Consider the following 16,841-nt stretch of genomic DNA (forward strand, 5'->3'; position numbering starts at 1 on the left):
TTTTAGCTTAGGCTTTGAGTCCTGGGGTTTACCTTTTGATGGAAAGAGCCAATTCCACCTCATTCTAACACTAAAATCCCGCCCCATGTGCGGTGCACACGGAGGATGCTACAGATATGTCTACTGACTGCATGGGTGTGTGACTCCTCTCGGGTGGATGGACAGCTTTTCCCCAACCTGAATGCATGTGGTTCTGTGTAATGTGGACCCTGTGAGGCATAAAAATCACCCTGCCATTCCCTCTTCAGAGAGAGCACCCTCAGCACACGCCAGAGCCTCTCTCTTCCTGGTCTGCAAACTGATGTCACCAGTAAAGCTCTCCTTTCTACCACTGAGCCTTCCTGGTGGGCTTTTGGATGACACATCACTGATAAGCCATTCACTGGAATCCAGTTCCTGCCTGGGTAGTGGCCATGTGACCTCAGTCTGCTCAGCGAGATGTCATGGAAAGTCTGACTGGACGGAAATCTGGCTTTCATCCATCCCTTTTTTCCCTCTTGGGGTGTTCTCATAGGAGGGTGTGATTATGGGAGCTATGGCAGCCACTTTGTAACCACACGAGAAAGGCCAGGAGAATGGAAGAGACGGAATCTAGACCCCTGACACACTGAGAGCCAAAAATCCACCTCGCAGCCTCTACTGCAGACTCCCTGTGATGTGGGGTAATTAAACGTCTTTGTCATCTTAGCCGTGATTAGTTGGGCATTCCGTTTCTGGATGACTTGGATCTTCCAGATGAAGACCATGACGTCATGGCTGGAGGAGTCGGGGGACTTGCTCCCTTGTGGTCTGTAACCAGCCGGGACATAAACCCAGGCCTGAGAGATGCCAGTCCCCCTCTCCGGGTACGGGCTGTTTTGCTGTGGGAGTGGGTGCAGAGAATACTGTGTGATCTGATATCTGCAGCGTCTTCAAGCTCCCACGATTTAGCATTCCCCAGGTCCTCGGTTATTTCCAGTCCCTCCTGTTGTCCAAGTTTTGTTCTTTTTGCATCTGAGGGCATTTCCATTAGAATATGCATGATCGGAAATTAGACAGAAACCCCAAACTGGCTGAATGTCTTCCTCATGAGTCCAGCTCTGCCATTTTGCTGTTCTGAAGGACGAACACTGACTGTGTTATTTTTGGCTCCCATGATGCCTCCCTAGCACACAGATGGCCAACAAACATCTGCCCAGTTAACGGAGGTGAACGAGCGAATGGCAGGTTCTGCCTGAACTGAGCCTAACCCTACCCAGACCCGCAAAACCACCCACATGACCGAATACCAGGATGGTGCAGTGGAGGAGGGTGGAAGCCCTGCACTTCGACTTTTTCAATTATCCCCAGTGAGGGTATGTGACAGGCATCATTAAACATAAACTTTAGAAATCTAGCATGACTTAGGACCCCAGCTGGGCGTCTCCAACTCTCTCAGGGACCCAAGGGTAGTGGGGAAAGTGCCCGTGTCTCTTGATCTCCACGGGACCTGCTCTGAGCCCGTGCCCACCAGGAGGATGGTGTGGGGCCCGGCCCGCACTCACCTGCTTGCCGAGTTCCGAGCCTTTCAGGAAGTCGTCCACCGAGGCGCCCCTCCTTTTGAAGTCTGGAGAGTCGTAGGCATCCTCCTCATCCGAGGCGGTGTACTGCCCCGCGCTGCTTCTCTCTAGGAAGACGCTCCTTTTCTCTAACTTGGAAAGAGAAAGGAGGCACACGGGTGAGGTAGGGCCACCTTCAGCCACGCTCAGCCCCACCTGCATGCACCAAACCTTCAGCCCCTCAGAGCCTGGCCAGGCACCCCCCACACAGTGCTTTGGGCCCAGCTCTGCCACCCTCTTGCTGCCCCAGACCCACCAGAATCTTTTTTTTTTTTTTTTTTTTTTTTTTTTGAGACAGAGTCTCACTCTGTTGCCCAGGCTGGAGTGCAGTGGCGTGATCATAGCTCTCTGAAACCTCTGTCTCCCAGGTTCAAGCAATTCTCCTGCAGCAGCCTCCTGAGTAGCTGGGACTACAGGCATGCACCACCACGCCTGGATAAGTTTTGTATTTTTAGTAGAGACAGGGTTTCACTGTGTTGGTCAGGCTGGTCTCAAACTCCTGAGCTCAGGTGATCCGCCCGCCTCGTCCTCCCAAACTACTGGGATTACGGGCATGAGCCACCGCGTCCGGCCTCTTTTTAACCTTTGAGGTAACATTTGGATACACAGATGACCCCTCATTCCCTCCATTGGTCCCCTCTGCCCAGCTTTTATTAATGCTTTGATCAATTCACGTTTGTCTGAAACATAGGACTTGGAAGTATTTGCTTTCTCTCCTGCCCCAGGCTTCCCTGCCTTCACAGCCTTCTTGGGGACCTGGAGCAGGAGTGGAGCCGCATCCCACAGGGCATCCCACAGGGCAGCTGCTACCCCATCCTGCCCACGGCCTCCCCAGAAGCACCACCTCCCAAGCTCAGGGCCTGGGCTCCTGCCTGTGAACCAATCAGAGCCATGGTGAATTCATATATTCCGAAGGGTTTCCTTTACAGAAAGGCCACAAATTCACGTTTAGTATTTTCATTAGTGGCCAATGTCAAACGAATTAGCAAATTACACAGAAAATTTCCAGTTTTTCAGGAGGTGCTGAGGCGCTGCCAGGGCAGGCCCACTCAGGAGGACGGGGTGGGGGCGGAAGGTGGCTCCCTGCCCAGTGTCACCATCGTCCTTTCTGTCCTCCTAGACGCACCTGAGCTGCTCAGCACTGACCTCTCAGGGTGCGTGCCCCGCCTCGGTTTCCCTGGCCTGGCCCCCAGCCCAGAGGAACGCTCACAGGAGGACAGTGTAGGGTCCCGGTGAGACCCCACAGGCTGACCCAGCAGGGCCGAGGGCTGCTGCCTCAGGTGGAAACGGGCTCAACACAACAGGAGAGAAGAGAGTGGGTTCTGGGTAGGGGTGCAGGCACACGGTCTGGCTCCCAGCCCCACATCTCCTCCCCCAGCCCTGCACGGGGGGCATTACTCTGCAGGCAATTTCTCAAAAATGCACGTCCCGTTGCATGTATCATCCGGAACATGCCCTACCACAATCCACATGCTTTCTCCTGGACCCAGAAAAGTTGTTAGTAGGCATGCAAATATGTACGCGGGACCTATATGCCCATATGCATGTCTACACATAGGTATAGATGTATATACGTGAGGATGCATACAGATACGTGTATCTTATGGGTGCATGTCCATATATGTATAGACACATGTGCATGTGTGTGTATATATTTACATGCACACACACACAGAACCTAGGACTCTGCAGCCGGCAAAACCAGGAAGAGCCCAGTTCAGGAAAGCGGGTCCTGACCAACTTCCACCGGGCAACTCTCAGACCCCTTGTCGCACACCAAGGCCATGTCTGGATTTTTCTGAGGCTGCTTTCTAAGCCAGGCAAGTGCCTGGCATTTCCTTAGTTATGTGGCTACATATTAGTAAATAAAAAACACCATTTAACTCAGTCAGGATCAGGCACATGACAGAGTCCACCAGCAAAGCTGTGGGCTGAGCGTGGCCCCCCTCCCTGCAAGCTGGGATGCGGGTCCCCCTCCATGGGCTGGGGAGATTACAGGGCCCCGTCCCATGGGGTTCAGGGACTGAGGAGCCACCAAAGCGGGAGCCCCAGCCTTACCCTGCTGCTCTCGGCCACCCTCTGCGCGGCCTCCCGGGCCATGGCCTTGGCGACGGTGGTGGACACTGGGGTGCCCTGTGGCTGCGGCAAGATGCGGCTGGGTGAAGGTGACCGCCTCCCGGGGCCCGCGGGCGGCTCCAGCGTGTGCCCATGCACAGGGCCAGGTGCGCGGCTCTGCTCCCAGGCCTCATCCATCCTGGCGTGGGGACCCAGGTGCTCGTCTTTGGTTTCGGGGACTCCAGAACTTGCTAATGGCTTTGATTGGGGTACAGGTCTCGGGTGGGGGGTAGGAGGCACCAGGAGCTCGGGGGGAACGGCAGCAACTGCAGAGTCCACGGACTCGCCCTGGGCGGAGAGGGTCCGCACGGTCACGCCCTTGGCCTCCAGGCTCCGCAGCCGCACGAGCTCCACGGCCGTGCTGTCTGCCGTGGGGAAGATGACTTCAGCCACCTGTGGACAAGCACAGCTGGCTCGCGGGCTGCCCGAGATGAGCCCCACGGTCCTGCAATGCGGAGCCGGCCAGTCCTCTGCCCAGATGCCCGGTGCAAAGGATCATGCCCAGCGACCTCCGACTCCAACCACATGCCAGGTGTGGAAGCTCCAGGAAGTCTTGCGGGGAGGGGGCGGGGCAGGTTCACAGACCTCAGGCCCCAGGACCCAATCAGTGGTAGGGGGTTCTATCAGGCCAGTGACTTCAACCGTTATCTCCCATCCTCTGGACCCATTCTGAGTACATGCAGGGGCCAGAGAGGGGAGTGAGTGTCAGGTTTATTACCGCCACAGCTGGAGGGAAGAGAGGGGCTCAGGCAGAGGCCAACGTGGGCTTCCGACTGCTGGGAGAGAGCAGGCTGAGGGCCTCCACTGCAGGGGCCAGGGCCCATGCTGGGGGCTTCCAGCCTCAGCACAGGCGTCCGCAGGAAGCCACTCAGGCAGATGCACTGCCTCTGTTTCCAAGTCACCCCTGCTCCTGTAGGGCGGAGCTGGGGACCGTGAGGAGCAGCTGCTTTCCCAAGCCCTCCCTGAGGGCAGACACTTCGACTTCACCCCCGGCAGCGATAGGGGGCTGGTGTCCTTGGTTCCCTACACCAGGCACCAGGGATATACCCATTTCTTGGAGTCAAGGCCTGGCCACCCGTTAACGTGCAGACCCAGCAGGATTTCAAGGCGGGACGCGCCTTGGGCCATGGGTATCATCTTGCTAAGACTCAGTTTGTTGAAATTAATAAGGCAGTCATCCATCAAGAATGTGCTGATACTGGGGGTCCCCTCTCTGACCCCTGCATTTTTAATCCAGGGCACAGCAGGGCAGGCGTTGAGGGAGAGGAGGGAGGTGGGGGGAGTGCTAGAAATGAGGAAGGGGCCCTGGGGTGGGGTGGGTGGTGCTTAGTGCTCGCTGATGGAGTCTTCGGGATTGAGGGTACCTCCAGTGATCAGGGCTGGAAGAGCAGACCCTGCCTCCTCCACTGAGCAAATACTGGGCCGGTCTCTGCTGCGTTAGAGCCTAACGAAGGCCCCCCCACCCAACGAAAACTCACCCTCTGCCCTTTGGCATACACGCCGTAGCCGGTGACGTTTGCGCCATTGGACAGCCCAGTGGGCGTCAGCATGGGTGGTCTCCAGGAGACCCGGATGGTGGCGGGGGTCACCCCAGCCTGGACGGTGACATCTTGCGGTGGTGCTGGGGGTCCTGGGAGGGGAAAGAAAGGAACGGAGGCGTTCAGGGCCCGGCCCTGGCAGGTGAGCCATGACTGGGCTCTGCCCATCTCACCTGGAAACGAGATCGTTCAGTAAAGTCACCAGGGAAAAAGAGAAGACAGTGCTGAAAGCACATCAGAAACTGTGGTGAGGTGGGAGGGTGGGGCCGGGGTATAGTCAGATACCAGGATGCACAGCCGCCCTTTTCCTTTAAATTCGGCATTAAGTCACCATCTTCTGGGAAATGCAAACCTAAACTGTCTGTGGAACCATCTCCTTACCTGTCCTCAGTCTATGTGACCCGGCAGAGCTACCTCTGTCCAGGGGTCTCAGGCCTGGCCAGGCAGCCACACAATTAGCTCAGAGAGGGGCCAACGAGATGCCGGCGTTTGGCAGATCAAACGGAATTGAGATCTTGGCAGAAGGCAATCCTCTCATCCCCCCGCCCGCCCCTCGTCCTCTTACCTTTTCTTCTCTCTTTTCTCTCCCTCTACCCTCTGCCTGGACCTCATATTCCCCATCTTACCACCCCATGAAATTGAGCAAAACTGAAAGATGAAGAGACCAGGTCTGATGACATCGTTGAACCTGAGAATCCATTTCTGTGTGTGTGTACATGTGTGTATGTGTGTGTAAATGTATATGTATGGGTGTATGTGTGTAATGTGTGCATATATGTGTATATGTGGGTGTGTTTGTGTGTAGATATATATGTATGTGTACATGTGTATGTACATATGTGTGTGTGCATGTGTGTGTGTATATGTGGGTGTATGTGTGTGTGGGTATGTATAGATGTGTGTAAGTGTATGTGTGTAGATGTGTGGGCATGTGTATGTGTGTATGTGGGTGTGTGTATGTGGATGCATGTGTACGTATATATGTGTATATGGGTATATGTGTATGTGGGTGTGTGGGTGTGTGGGTGTGTGGGTATGTATAAGTGTGTATTTGTGTATGTGTGTGTGTGTGTCTGTGGGTGGGTGTGTGTGGGTGTATCTGGGTCTGAAGGTGTGTCGGTGGGGGTGTCCGTGGGTGTGTGTATGTGTATTTGTGTATGTGGGTCTGTGGGAGGTATGTGTGTGGGGGTGTGTTTTTGTGTATGTGGGTCGCAGGGGTGTCTGTGGGTGTGTGTACGGGGGTGTATTTGTGTGTGGGGGGGTGTGTTTTTGTGTATGTGGGTCTGTGGGGGTGTTGGGGGTGTCTGTGGGTATGTGTATGTGTATTTGTGTATGTTGGTCTGTGGGGGTGTCTGTGTGTGTGTGTATGTGGGTATGTGTATGTGTATCTGTCTATGTGGATCTGTGGGGGTGTCTGTGGGTGTGTGTACATGTATTCGTGTATGTGGGTCTGGGGGGATGTGTGTGTGTATGTGGGGTGTGTGTGAGTATAAGCACATCCGTATCTCCCACCAGCTGTGTTACTCTGAAGAACACCAACCTTGCACCACCATCCCCGGGCATGGCTAACCCTGGCCATACCCAAGACCATGGGGGGATGTTACATGGGGCGTGGTTGAAGCATGAATTCTAAGAAATGCTGCCTACATGTGATTGTCCCAACTACACCCTCTTCCTCCAACACAGACATGTCCCTCCAGTTTACTTCCTACTCTGAGACCTCATTCCCAGTCACTGGGGTGAGCCTGGGGACACACCTCTGTGCTAAGGGCCCCTCCTCTACCTGACTCTCTCCATCTCAAAGTTAGTGTCCAGGGAAGCCTTTCCTGAAGGCCCCGAGAGATGTGCCCTTCACCTCCTAACTCCCCACGGAGTGCTCGTGTCTGGTGTTTCTCTTTCTGCACCCCCAGCACTCATCAGAAGGCATCGCGGGAGGTGTCAGTGAAAAGCGGGTGGCCTCATTATCCTAGCATTCTTGATCAACTCTGGGCAGTTGGGGAGGAAATAAAATGTCGTCGTGTAACACAGATGAACTGACCCTGCCTATATTAGCTGCTACCTGGACATGCTGTCCCTCCTCAGGCAGCGTCTGTCCCATCTACCCCTGACACCACTGCTGTGTCAGGCTCTAGCTGACCAAAGGTTTCAAGAATACCAGAGCGGGCAGTGGAGGCTTCTGGAGGTGGGGGTGCTGGCTGCCCAGTAACTCAGCAGCACTGGGACCCTGGCGAGTCAGACAGCGAGAAGATGAAGGAAGGGTCCACACTCACCCCACCTCCCTACCGTCTCCCCAGGAAAGGAAGGGGGCACATCACACTCCCCGTTTGAGCGGAGATAGCAGAAAAGAACACTGGAGTTTACATCACAGCGAAAATAGCTTCTGTGATGAAACTGCATCTCTTTTATACAAGCCACGTATGTGTGCTTAGTGGCGCACGCCTGTAATCCCAACAGTTTGAGAGGCTGAGGCAGGCAGATCACGAGGTCAGGAGTTTGAGACGAGCCTGACCAACATGGTGAAACCCTGTCTCTACTAAAAATACAAAAATTAGCCGAGCGTGGTGGCGGGTGCCTACAATCCCAGCTACTCAGGAGGCTGAGGCAGGAGAATTGCTTGAAATCGCGAGGCGGAGGTTGCAGTGAGCCGAGACTGCACCGCTGCACTCCAACCTGGGTGACACAGCGAGACTCCATCTCAAATAATAATAATAGTAATAATAATAATAATTTACAAGGACGAGAAAGAAGGAATGATTCTGAGAAGCGTGTAAGCACTTCCAGGCACTATCCCACTCAATGAGTATGTGTCCAGGGGTGCATGTGACAGGGAAGATGTAACCGTGTCCCCTGGGGGGACTCACTTCCCTCCTGTCTTTTGTAGGATGAGCTTCTTGCTGATGTAAGTGCTCAAAGAAAAATTGCCAACATGGTCCCTAACATGTTCCGAGGACTCTTGTGCGCGCACGCACACAGGTTCTGTGCTTCGCAGGTGACCTGAGGGATTTTCTAGGGTCATGTTGTCAGGATGGGGATTCCTGCTTCTGCCTGCCCCACCTTCCCTCCCCGCGAGCGGGGTGACATCCTGGCGTTCTCGCCCTGGGGGACCCACGGAAGGACACAGGGCTCACCTGCAGGCAACGTGGAGAACTCCACAAAGGCCTCCTTCTTCTCCCTTTGCTCCAGCGGGAGCTGCCACGGCATCTGGTGCGGTTTGGCCAGAACCTTCACCTTATAGGCCATGTTGGGCCTGAGATTGAAGAACTGGTACTTGTACCTGGCGGCCTTCACGATGTCGAACTCCTCCTCGTTGAGGAAGATGACGTGGCTGTAGTTGCTGTTGGTGGGCAGCCAGGAGAGCTGGGCGGAGATCTGCGTGATGTTATCCACCCGCAGGTGGGAGGGGGCCACCACCACGTCCTTGCCCACCAGCAGCGTGCACTGAAGCTCGTCCGAGCTGCCCCTGCTGGTGACACACTGCACGGAGATGCGGTAGGTGCAGGCTGCCATGTTGAGCTTCTCGATGAGGGCTTTAGTTCTGCTCCCCAGCGTGAGGTTCATGCGTGTCTCCTTGTCCACCAGGACGTTGTAGCTGCTCACCGTTCCCCATCCTGGTGGCACCGCCGGGGGCTCCCAGCCCACAATAACACTTTTGGCGAGTTGTTTGATGAGGGTGATTTTTCTAGGGTAAGGCACGATGTCTTCTCCGATGTCGTCGATGTTCACGTCCAGGGTCCCGGCACTGTTGTCAGTGATGCCCGCGTCTATGTGGGTTGGGGAGTGGAGGTCCAGGATGTGCTCTCCCTCCAGGCCGATGCCAGAATGGTTGATGAAGTTCTGATCCTGCTCGTTCCCCAGCGTGCTTGCCAACCGCGACTCGTTGTCCTGCACAAAGTCCACAAAGTTGGAGGGCACCAGACCCCTCTGGCCATCGAGGAGCTCTCCTGTTGGGTACAAGGACAGAGTTATCACCCAGCCAACACAGCAGGGGCCCCGAGGCCCCCAGTGTACTCCCACCTCCCCCACCAGGACCGTAAGGCAGAGCAACAGGGTTGCCCTGGGGCTCCTCCACTGTTCCCAGGAGTCCATGCTGGGGCCAGATCCACACCCACCATCTAAAGAGCCAGCTCCTCCATCCCCATGGCCCAGTCTGGTTTTCTCCATGATACTTATCGCAACCTGAAACTGTCATGTTTGTGTATCCGTGTACGTACACTGACTACCCCCTCTCAACACGAACAACACTCGGGGACAGCAGGGACCTCACGACTATTGAATGCCCAGCCCTAGAGTGGTAGCTGGCCCACAACAGTGCACAGGAAAGATATGTTAGAAGGACAAGTCAGTCAAATCAGTGGCTTTTGGAGATTAGAAAATAAACATCTTACTATGATTTTTGATTGAGTATAAGAATTAAAAGGTGATTTCCTGTCCCCCTTGAAAAGCACTGGGCACATCTTAATGAATCCACAATGTGTCAAATTTGATGTGAAACAAAACTATCAATTTGGTGTCAGAACCACAAGTTGTGTGGCAAAAAAAAAAAAATGTCAAAGTAGCTCTTGTGGCTAAGAGTGGACATAGTGGGGACTGCTGTATTTTGTGAAAGTCTAACTTCTATGTGCTTTCTTCATTAGTAGGGCTCACAAGGCTGCTAACAGCAGATGGCCAGAAAATGGAGAAGTGTTCAGAGCTTCAAAGATGAGGCAGTTTGGGTAAACTTCCAGCACAGACCCAGAATGGACCGTTTCCCTCAATTCATCACAAGGCACCCACAGACCCACAGAGAGGGGCTGGGAAATGCTGAGCATTGGATTCTGCGCCCAAAAGACCCCCTGCCTCAGGGGAGCATGTGATGTGTTGTGGCCCAGGGGAAAGACATGTCAACCATTGAATTAGTCCTGGATTCTAAAAAAATAAATAACAAGGACTTGGATTCTGTTCCAAACCTCCACCTAGGGTGTGGGTCTTGCAGTAGCCAATCCTTTGCACTGAGGGTATGTTATTTAAAAATCCTTAGTTTGGCATAGGAGGAGATGGTGGTGATGACGATGATGGTGGCGGTGATGAGATGGAGATGGTGATGATGGTTATGAGGATGATTATAATGGTGGTGGTAATGGTGATAGCTACTATTTACTGAACAATTACTATGTGCTAAGCTCTATCCTAAGACCTTCGTATCTATTACCTCATTTATTCTCACAGACCCTCTATGAGGTGGGTACTATCACTATCTCCATTCTATAGCAGAGGAAGCTGAGGCATAGCGAGGTGAAGGAAGTTTCCTGCTGTCACACAGACAATGGAGCCCTGAGTTTTGATCCCTGCCTGCAAAGAGGCTCCTGGAACGCTTCTGTGGGCTCAATGCATGGTGAGAAAGTTCCAGAGATTTCAACACAGGTTTTCTGCCAGCTGCCTTGGGCACATATTTCTGTGCTTATGTGAAAATCAGTGGTGATAATGTGGACTTATGGGAAGAATTCAAACTGCTTTGCTACCAACTGTGGTGAGAGTTTTTGGCTGGACCATCCAGAGCCAAGAACAGCTGGTGAGCGAGTGGTGAGTGAGGCAGCTCGACTGCTGGGCTCCTGCTCATGGACACCTCTAGAGGTGACCCGACCTCACCCCAAGTAAACACCCAGGAAAAGAACCTGGGGCTTCCATCAGTTCCGAGAAAACAGCATGAGGTCACGAAAGAGAAACCTGCTAGCTTAGCAAGAAAGATTTCTTCTGCTCAGGGGGAAGAGAAAGAAACCAAGACCATGCTATTTGTCCAGGGCAGTTGAAACGTGTAGGGAATTAGGGAATCAAATCCTTTAGAATGTTGATTTCTGGGCTGCTGGTGCTGTTACATGTTTATTCTCAAGCTAAAAAGGCAACAAAGGTGGGGCATTTCAGATGATTTCAAATTTGGAGAGGAGACCTCGAGGGAATGAGCAGGGGCGACCTGGGGCCATCCCCTAAGTTGACAACAGTGCCTCAAAGTCAAGGAGATGGATGGCCTTCCGCAGGTGCCAAGAGCCACCTTCCTGTGAGGTCACCTGGAGCAGAACGAGGCTCTGCCAGAGAGGGTGCCTCTGGGAGACCCCGAGGGCTGAAAGACAAGAGCAGGAAAGACACTTCTGGAAGCAGAGGGTCTGTCAGCCCCGTGTGTCTGCAAATAGCTGCCGAAAGCTCTGCAGAGGTTAGCGGAAAACATCTACCGTGTGTCAGAGGTCAGCTTGGAGCTGAACGCTGGAAACCCCACTCAGGTTTCTTTCTAGTCATCAAAGAGGGGAAACCTGGTAGCTATGGAGTGGGGAAAGGTCAGAGTGGGGAAGGGTCAGAGCGGAGAGCTGGGCAGCTGGAGTACGTTGGGAGCCCTGCCCATCTATCAGGCCCCTGGATGAGGTGGTCTGCGGGGTGGAATGGCCCAGCCTACATCCGCCACAGCCATGTTCCAACAGAGACCTTCATAGAACCCATCCTCATCCATGTCTCCATAGACGTAGAGGTATTTTCCCGCCGTGAGGGGCAGCTCAGCTTCGGGGTTCTCGTTCGGTCCATCGAAGGGGTTGTAACTGCAGAGAAAACACAGTTCCTTTGTTAGAGGCTCTGGAGGACACAGCCCACACCCCTGTCCCTGCAGAACACCGGACGGGCACATGGCTTCTCTCCCACTCCTAGGGAATTACAAACCCACATGATCGTTCGGAGCTGATGAGTTCTCTGTACACTGGAAATTCAGGCCACTGCCGGCTCACACACACAGATTTAAAGTAAAAATGCAATTCTGAAATGAAGTTATATGCTCAGAACTATTTGCATCAGATAACAGGTTTATGATTCTGACATTCTATTCACACTTATCTCTTCTGCCATCACTATACATCTCCAAATTAACAAGCAAATGTGAAGAAAATTAACCCTGTAATCTTTCAGTAATCTAATTTAGTGAAAACAGAATCATATACACTATTTAGCAACCTGCTTACTCTTCCACCTTGCAACATAGCATCCTACCTCATGAAATATTATCATCATATTCTTTTTTAATGGGTGTAGAGTATTCCACTGTAGAGTATGTTCAGTATGTTAAATAAACATACTTTATTTAACCAGTTTCCTAATGTTGGGCATTGAAGTTTCTTCTAACTTTTTGGCTAATATAATTAGTGTTGCATTATATATTCTTATAAACATATTTTTGCACACTTCTACGATTTCTTCCTAATGATAAATCCTAGGAAATATATTTGTTTGGTCAAAGGCACCTACATTTTTAAGGTCTTGGGTGTGGACAGTCAAAATGCTCAGAAAAACAGATGCATGATTTTACCCTCCCCCACTACACCCCGAGGAATATAAGAGTATCCATATTCTCCAGTCCTCAACATATTGGGATTAATCATTTTCAAAGCCGTGTCCAACTTGGAAAATCAAACACATGAAACAAATTCAGATGAATTGGGGATTTTCTAAATAAAAGGCAAATTAACTTAAAATAACAGTGAAGAACTCATTAAAAAATGAAAATAACATTAGAGTTGGAGAAGATAGCCAGGCACTGTAATATTATAATTATGATATAAAAATGATTCACACATCAGTGGCACTGTGCAATTTACCAATATTTTTACACACGTTTTATTTGATGGCCATTAAATCTTAGGAAAACAGAGAAGATAAAGTCCCCAGTCTCAATGGCTAAGTGAGGTCAGACAACATGCCCAAAGTCACAAGCTTATGAAGTGGTGGAAGGGGAACCAGAGCTGAGACCTCCTGACCCGTCCTGCACAGTTTTAACCACACCAGGCCATGTGGCCCCTCACGGTCAGGGTGCAGAGGTCCAGGAACCCAATTCAAGAGCCTGACAGCACCCAGCAGGTCAGCCCAGAGGGCTGTGCACCAGGAACTGACATGGGTCAACCTCTAACATAAAGCTCAGCGGTGGAACAGGATAAGAGCTCTGGAAGAAGGAACAGCATGTGCCAAGGCCCAGAGGCAGGGAGGAGAGAGATGAGGTAGGCAGGGAGGAGAGAGATGAGGTAGGCAGGGAGGAGAGAGATGAGGTAGGCAGGGAGGAGAGAGATGAGGTTGGCAGGGAGGAGAGAGATGAGGTTGGCAGGGACCAGACTGGTTTTAACCTGATCTCACAAGCTGTGGGATGTCATGAAAGAGTTTTAAGCCAGGGAGCGACAGGATCATGTTTGCATTTTACAAAGATACCTCTTGGGTGCTGTGTGAATGGAGCTTGGTGGAGGAGTTTCAGCAAAGGAATTTGGTTGGGGAGTGACTTAGGAGGCTGTGGAAATGCGGGTTGCCTGGGTGCAGGGAGGAGGGACTGAGGTGCAGGAGGACCCTTGGCTTTCTGGCCTCAGGGTGAGCAGGTGGGGACACAAGTCACTGGGCGGGGGTCTTCAGGGGGATCTGCAGGGGGGTCTGGATGTGTAGATGGCCGAGACACAGAAGCTGGCAGAGTGTTCTTGGAGGAGGTGGAGGGAGCGAGAGGAACAGGAGCCCCCAGGCCACACCTTCAGGAGTACCCACACCTGACGCTCAGGAAGAGAAGCTTCCCCAGGGAGCAGGAGGGAAGACACACCCTGAGAGCTCGAGGGAAGCCGGAGGCCAAGAGGGAAGATGCACACTGAGAAGGGTGGAAGAAGGTCTCCGGCTGGTGAGGGCATGGGGAAGAAGTGGGAGATCCTACGACTGTCGTGACAACCTCGTGGGTGCTCCTGCGTGTGGACCCTGGAGGCCACCCAACCTCGTGGGTGCTTAGGGCAAACACTGCCATGTACCGCATGGATGCAGCCATGGGACACGTCGGGAATGGGGACTCAATAGCGACAGAGGTAGGTCAGGGGTCACTAAGTGCTGGAGGATGGGGAGGAGGGACAGGTGATCACTGACAGGAATGGGTTCTTGGGGGGTGATGGGAGCCCCCCGCACGTGGCCGTGGCATCTGTGAGCACAGCAGTGGCCCTGGGCAGCACACTGCCAGTGGGTGAACTGTGCAGTGAGGACCATCTCTCTGTACAGCTGGCGAAAGGAAGGATGGTGATGAATGTGTCAGCCTCACCCTGGACCTCGGGTGGGAAGACCCCAGGAACCCTCAGCAAGGCGTTCCCCGTGGCAGAGGCTGCACCGGATGGAAGGCAGGAGACATGGACACAGGGGCAACCCCTGCACGGAGGGCAGGGAGAGGCTGCTCAGCACCCAGAGTGAGCGCCCAGGTGAGCAAGAGGCTTTCGGTTTGCAGAAACGTCTAAGCAGGTTGCTGAATAATGACAGCAAGAGGAGACACTGATTAGACCCGGGGGGAAACATAACCCCCTCCCCCTACATCTACCTGCAAAGCCACCTCTCAGGGGCTCTGAGGGCTTTCAGAAAACTCAGAAACAGCTCTCTCGGGGACCGGCACTACATGCCCCTCACAATTTGACTTGGTTTCAGGGAGGCTGGGTGGTTAAAAAAAAAAAAAGGCATAAATCCATCACCAGTAAAATAGGAATACCACTGAAAGAGTGAGATAAGGAGAATGTGCGTGGGCTGTGGCTGGTGATGGCTGCAGGAGAGGCGGATGTGCTGGCTTGTCATGCCCCCGCTTCTGGGGCCACACCAGCCATGGGTCAGTCCTCGGGGGACATTAGCTCTAGGACAGCTCCCCCTAAATGAGCCATGCCCTCTCCATAGAAGTGGCCCTCAGGTTGGCCATCACAGGTCACATATGGCAGCCTCGCTGGACCAGGCTCATGATTGGGAAGGAAGGCTGTCTGTGGCGCGCCAGGCCCCTGCTTGGCTGGGAAGCCACCTCAGCGTGTGCCAGGCTCAGAGGACACCAGCCCAGCCCTGCCCCTGTGCTGGCATTGAGGGTTCTGTGAATGGCTGTGCCTGGGCCTCCTCCACACACAGCAAGAACGGGACTGAGGGAGCCAGGGGTGGGACTGGGTCTTCATCCTGGCCCCGCCAACTGTGTCCCTGTGCGTCTGCATGCAATAGCCTCTCAGCGCTGTGATGCTGTCCTCCAGCACGGTGACAGATGAGCGGATGGTGGGCCTGCCCCCACCTGGGTGCAGCCAGCATTCACATCTGCCTGGGCTGGATTCCAACTGGGGAGCCCACAGCTCAGGGGCAGCTACCCAGTGCTTCTGCTACCTGAACCTCGGAAATGGGTTTGCTTTGGTGGAATTGGTGTATTACCAATGAGCGGAATGTGATCCGCTGATCCTCTTAATGGTGTTAGAAACAGCTCTTGTTGGAGAAAGCAAAAGGTATTCAAGGTGTATGGACTGGCTTAAATCAAGAGTCACCTCCTTTGCATGAACAGAGTTTAAGGATCTAATGAGGGTGGCATCTACACTGAAGCTTGGTCCCTAAACAGATCACAGGGGACCCTGGCTGCCCGATGCCAGCTGAAGGGCAGGGATATCTGCCTCTGAAATACCGTCAGGTCAGCCTCAGGCCAAGCCCATGCTCAGAGCTGCTGGAGCATCTGTGAGACAAAAGGCTGGGTCTTCACGAGTGCAAAGAAATGGGAGTGAACTGCTGTGTCTTGGGCCTGCTGCCCCTGGCTGATGACTTCCCAAATAGTCCGCCTGTGGGTAGAGTTGGCTGCAGCTTGCTTTCCTTACAATCAGGTAGTGCAGTCCAGGGGGACCTCTCATCCTCACCCACGTCCGCCTCTGCGGAGGCTCCCGTGGAGGACTTGAGAGGTATGCGGGACAAAACTGGCTCTCATTACTTCTCAGCGAGTACAAACACTGAAGGCCCCTGCACGGGAAGCCCACTCAGCAGCTGTCATCGCAGCCTGCAGTGCCCAGCAGAGGGTGAGGATGCAGGAGAGCAGGGTGCTGGACACACCCCTTTCACTCTCGGTGGTGGGGATCAGGGCTCTGGACACGTCCCCTCTCACTCCCCTGGAAAGACGCACTCATGGCCAAACCCCTGCACCTGTGAATGGGACCTTATCTGGAAACAGTCTTTGCAAATTTGATGGAGTTAGGTCATACTGCAGCAGGGCATATTCCAATCCGGGGATGGGTATCCTTAAAGGAAGCAGGGAGAACACACAAAGACAGGAAGGGCGAGGCGGCCAGACAGGATGGAGGATGGAGGCAGAGACTGGAGCCACGCAGCTACAAGCCAGGGCTGCCTGGGCTCCCGGCAGCCAGAAGAGGCAAGAAGGATGCTTCCTTGGAGCCCTCAGAGGGCGAGACCCTGCCGATACCCCCATCTCAGACTTCTGCCTCCAGGGTTGGGAGAGGAGAAACCTGTAGTTTTAGGCCACCAGGTGTGTGACCTGCTGTCATGGCAGCCCTGGGAGACTTGCATGCCACCCAAACTCTCTCCACCGAACCCTGCTCAGCCTCCAGGCCAGGCTGAAATCCCACCTTCTCCTCGTGCCCTGGGAGAAGGGAACTTCTCAGCCTCCAGAGTGTTCCCAGACCCAACATCTCATCTGCGCCACTCACAGGGGCTGGGTGGACGCGGAGGGGCCGCACTTACCTATAGCGGGCAACACAGAGGTGGACCTTCCCCGAGTATCTCTGCTTGGAGGTATTGGAGTTCCGTTCATTCTCCATCTGTGAAAAAGGCAATGGGTGTGCGGGTTATTGAAGCTGGAGGTGTC

At 53.5% G+C, this 16,841-nt stretch overlaps 1 protein-coding gene across 6 annotated transcripts in view; it reads right to left on the reverse strand.

The window, feature by feature from the left end:
• RIMBP2 (RIMS binding protein 2) overlaps window positions 1-16,841 on the reverse strand; it is a 323,541-nt gene that overhangs the window by 42,130 nt on the left and 264,570 nt on the right. For all 6 annotated transcript variants that reach the window (XM_054527741.1, XM_054527742.1, XM_054527745.2 and 3 more), the window contains 6 exons: window positions 16,718-16,794; window positions 11,681-11,790; window positions 8,359-9,171; window positions 5,171-5,322; window positions 3,636-4,085; window positions 1,524-1,670 (listed from right to left, as the gene is read on the reverse strand). In XM_054527741.1, coding sequence (XP_054383716.1) covers window positions 1,524-1,670; window positions 3,636-4,085; window positions 5,171-5,322; window positions 8,359-9,171; window positions 11,681-11,790; window positions 16,718-16,794 — 1,749 coding nt within the window. The remainder of the gene's footprint in view (window positions 1-1,523; window positions 1,671-3,635; window positions 4,086-5,170; window positions 5,323-8,358; window positions 9,172-11,680; window positions 11,791-16,717; window positions 16,795-16,841) is intronic.

This window comes from Pongo abelii, chromosome 10 (genome assembly GCF_028885655.2).
Source record: "Pongo abelii isolate AG06213 chromosome 10, NHGRI_mPonAbe1-v2.0_pri, whole genome shotgun sequence".
NCBI classification, from domain to species: Eukaryota; Metazoa; Chordata; class Mammalia; order Primates; family Hominidae; genus Pongo; species Pongo abelii.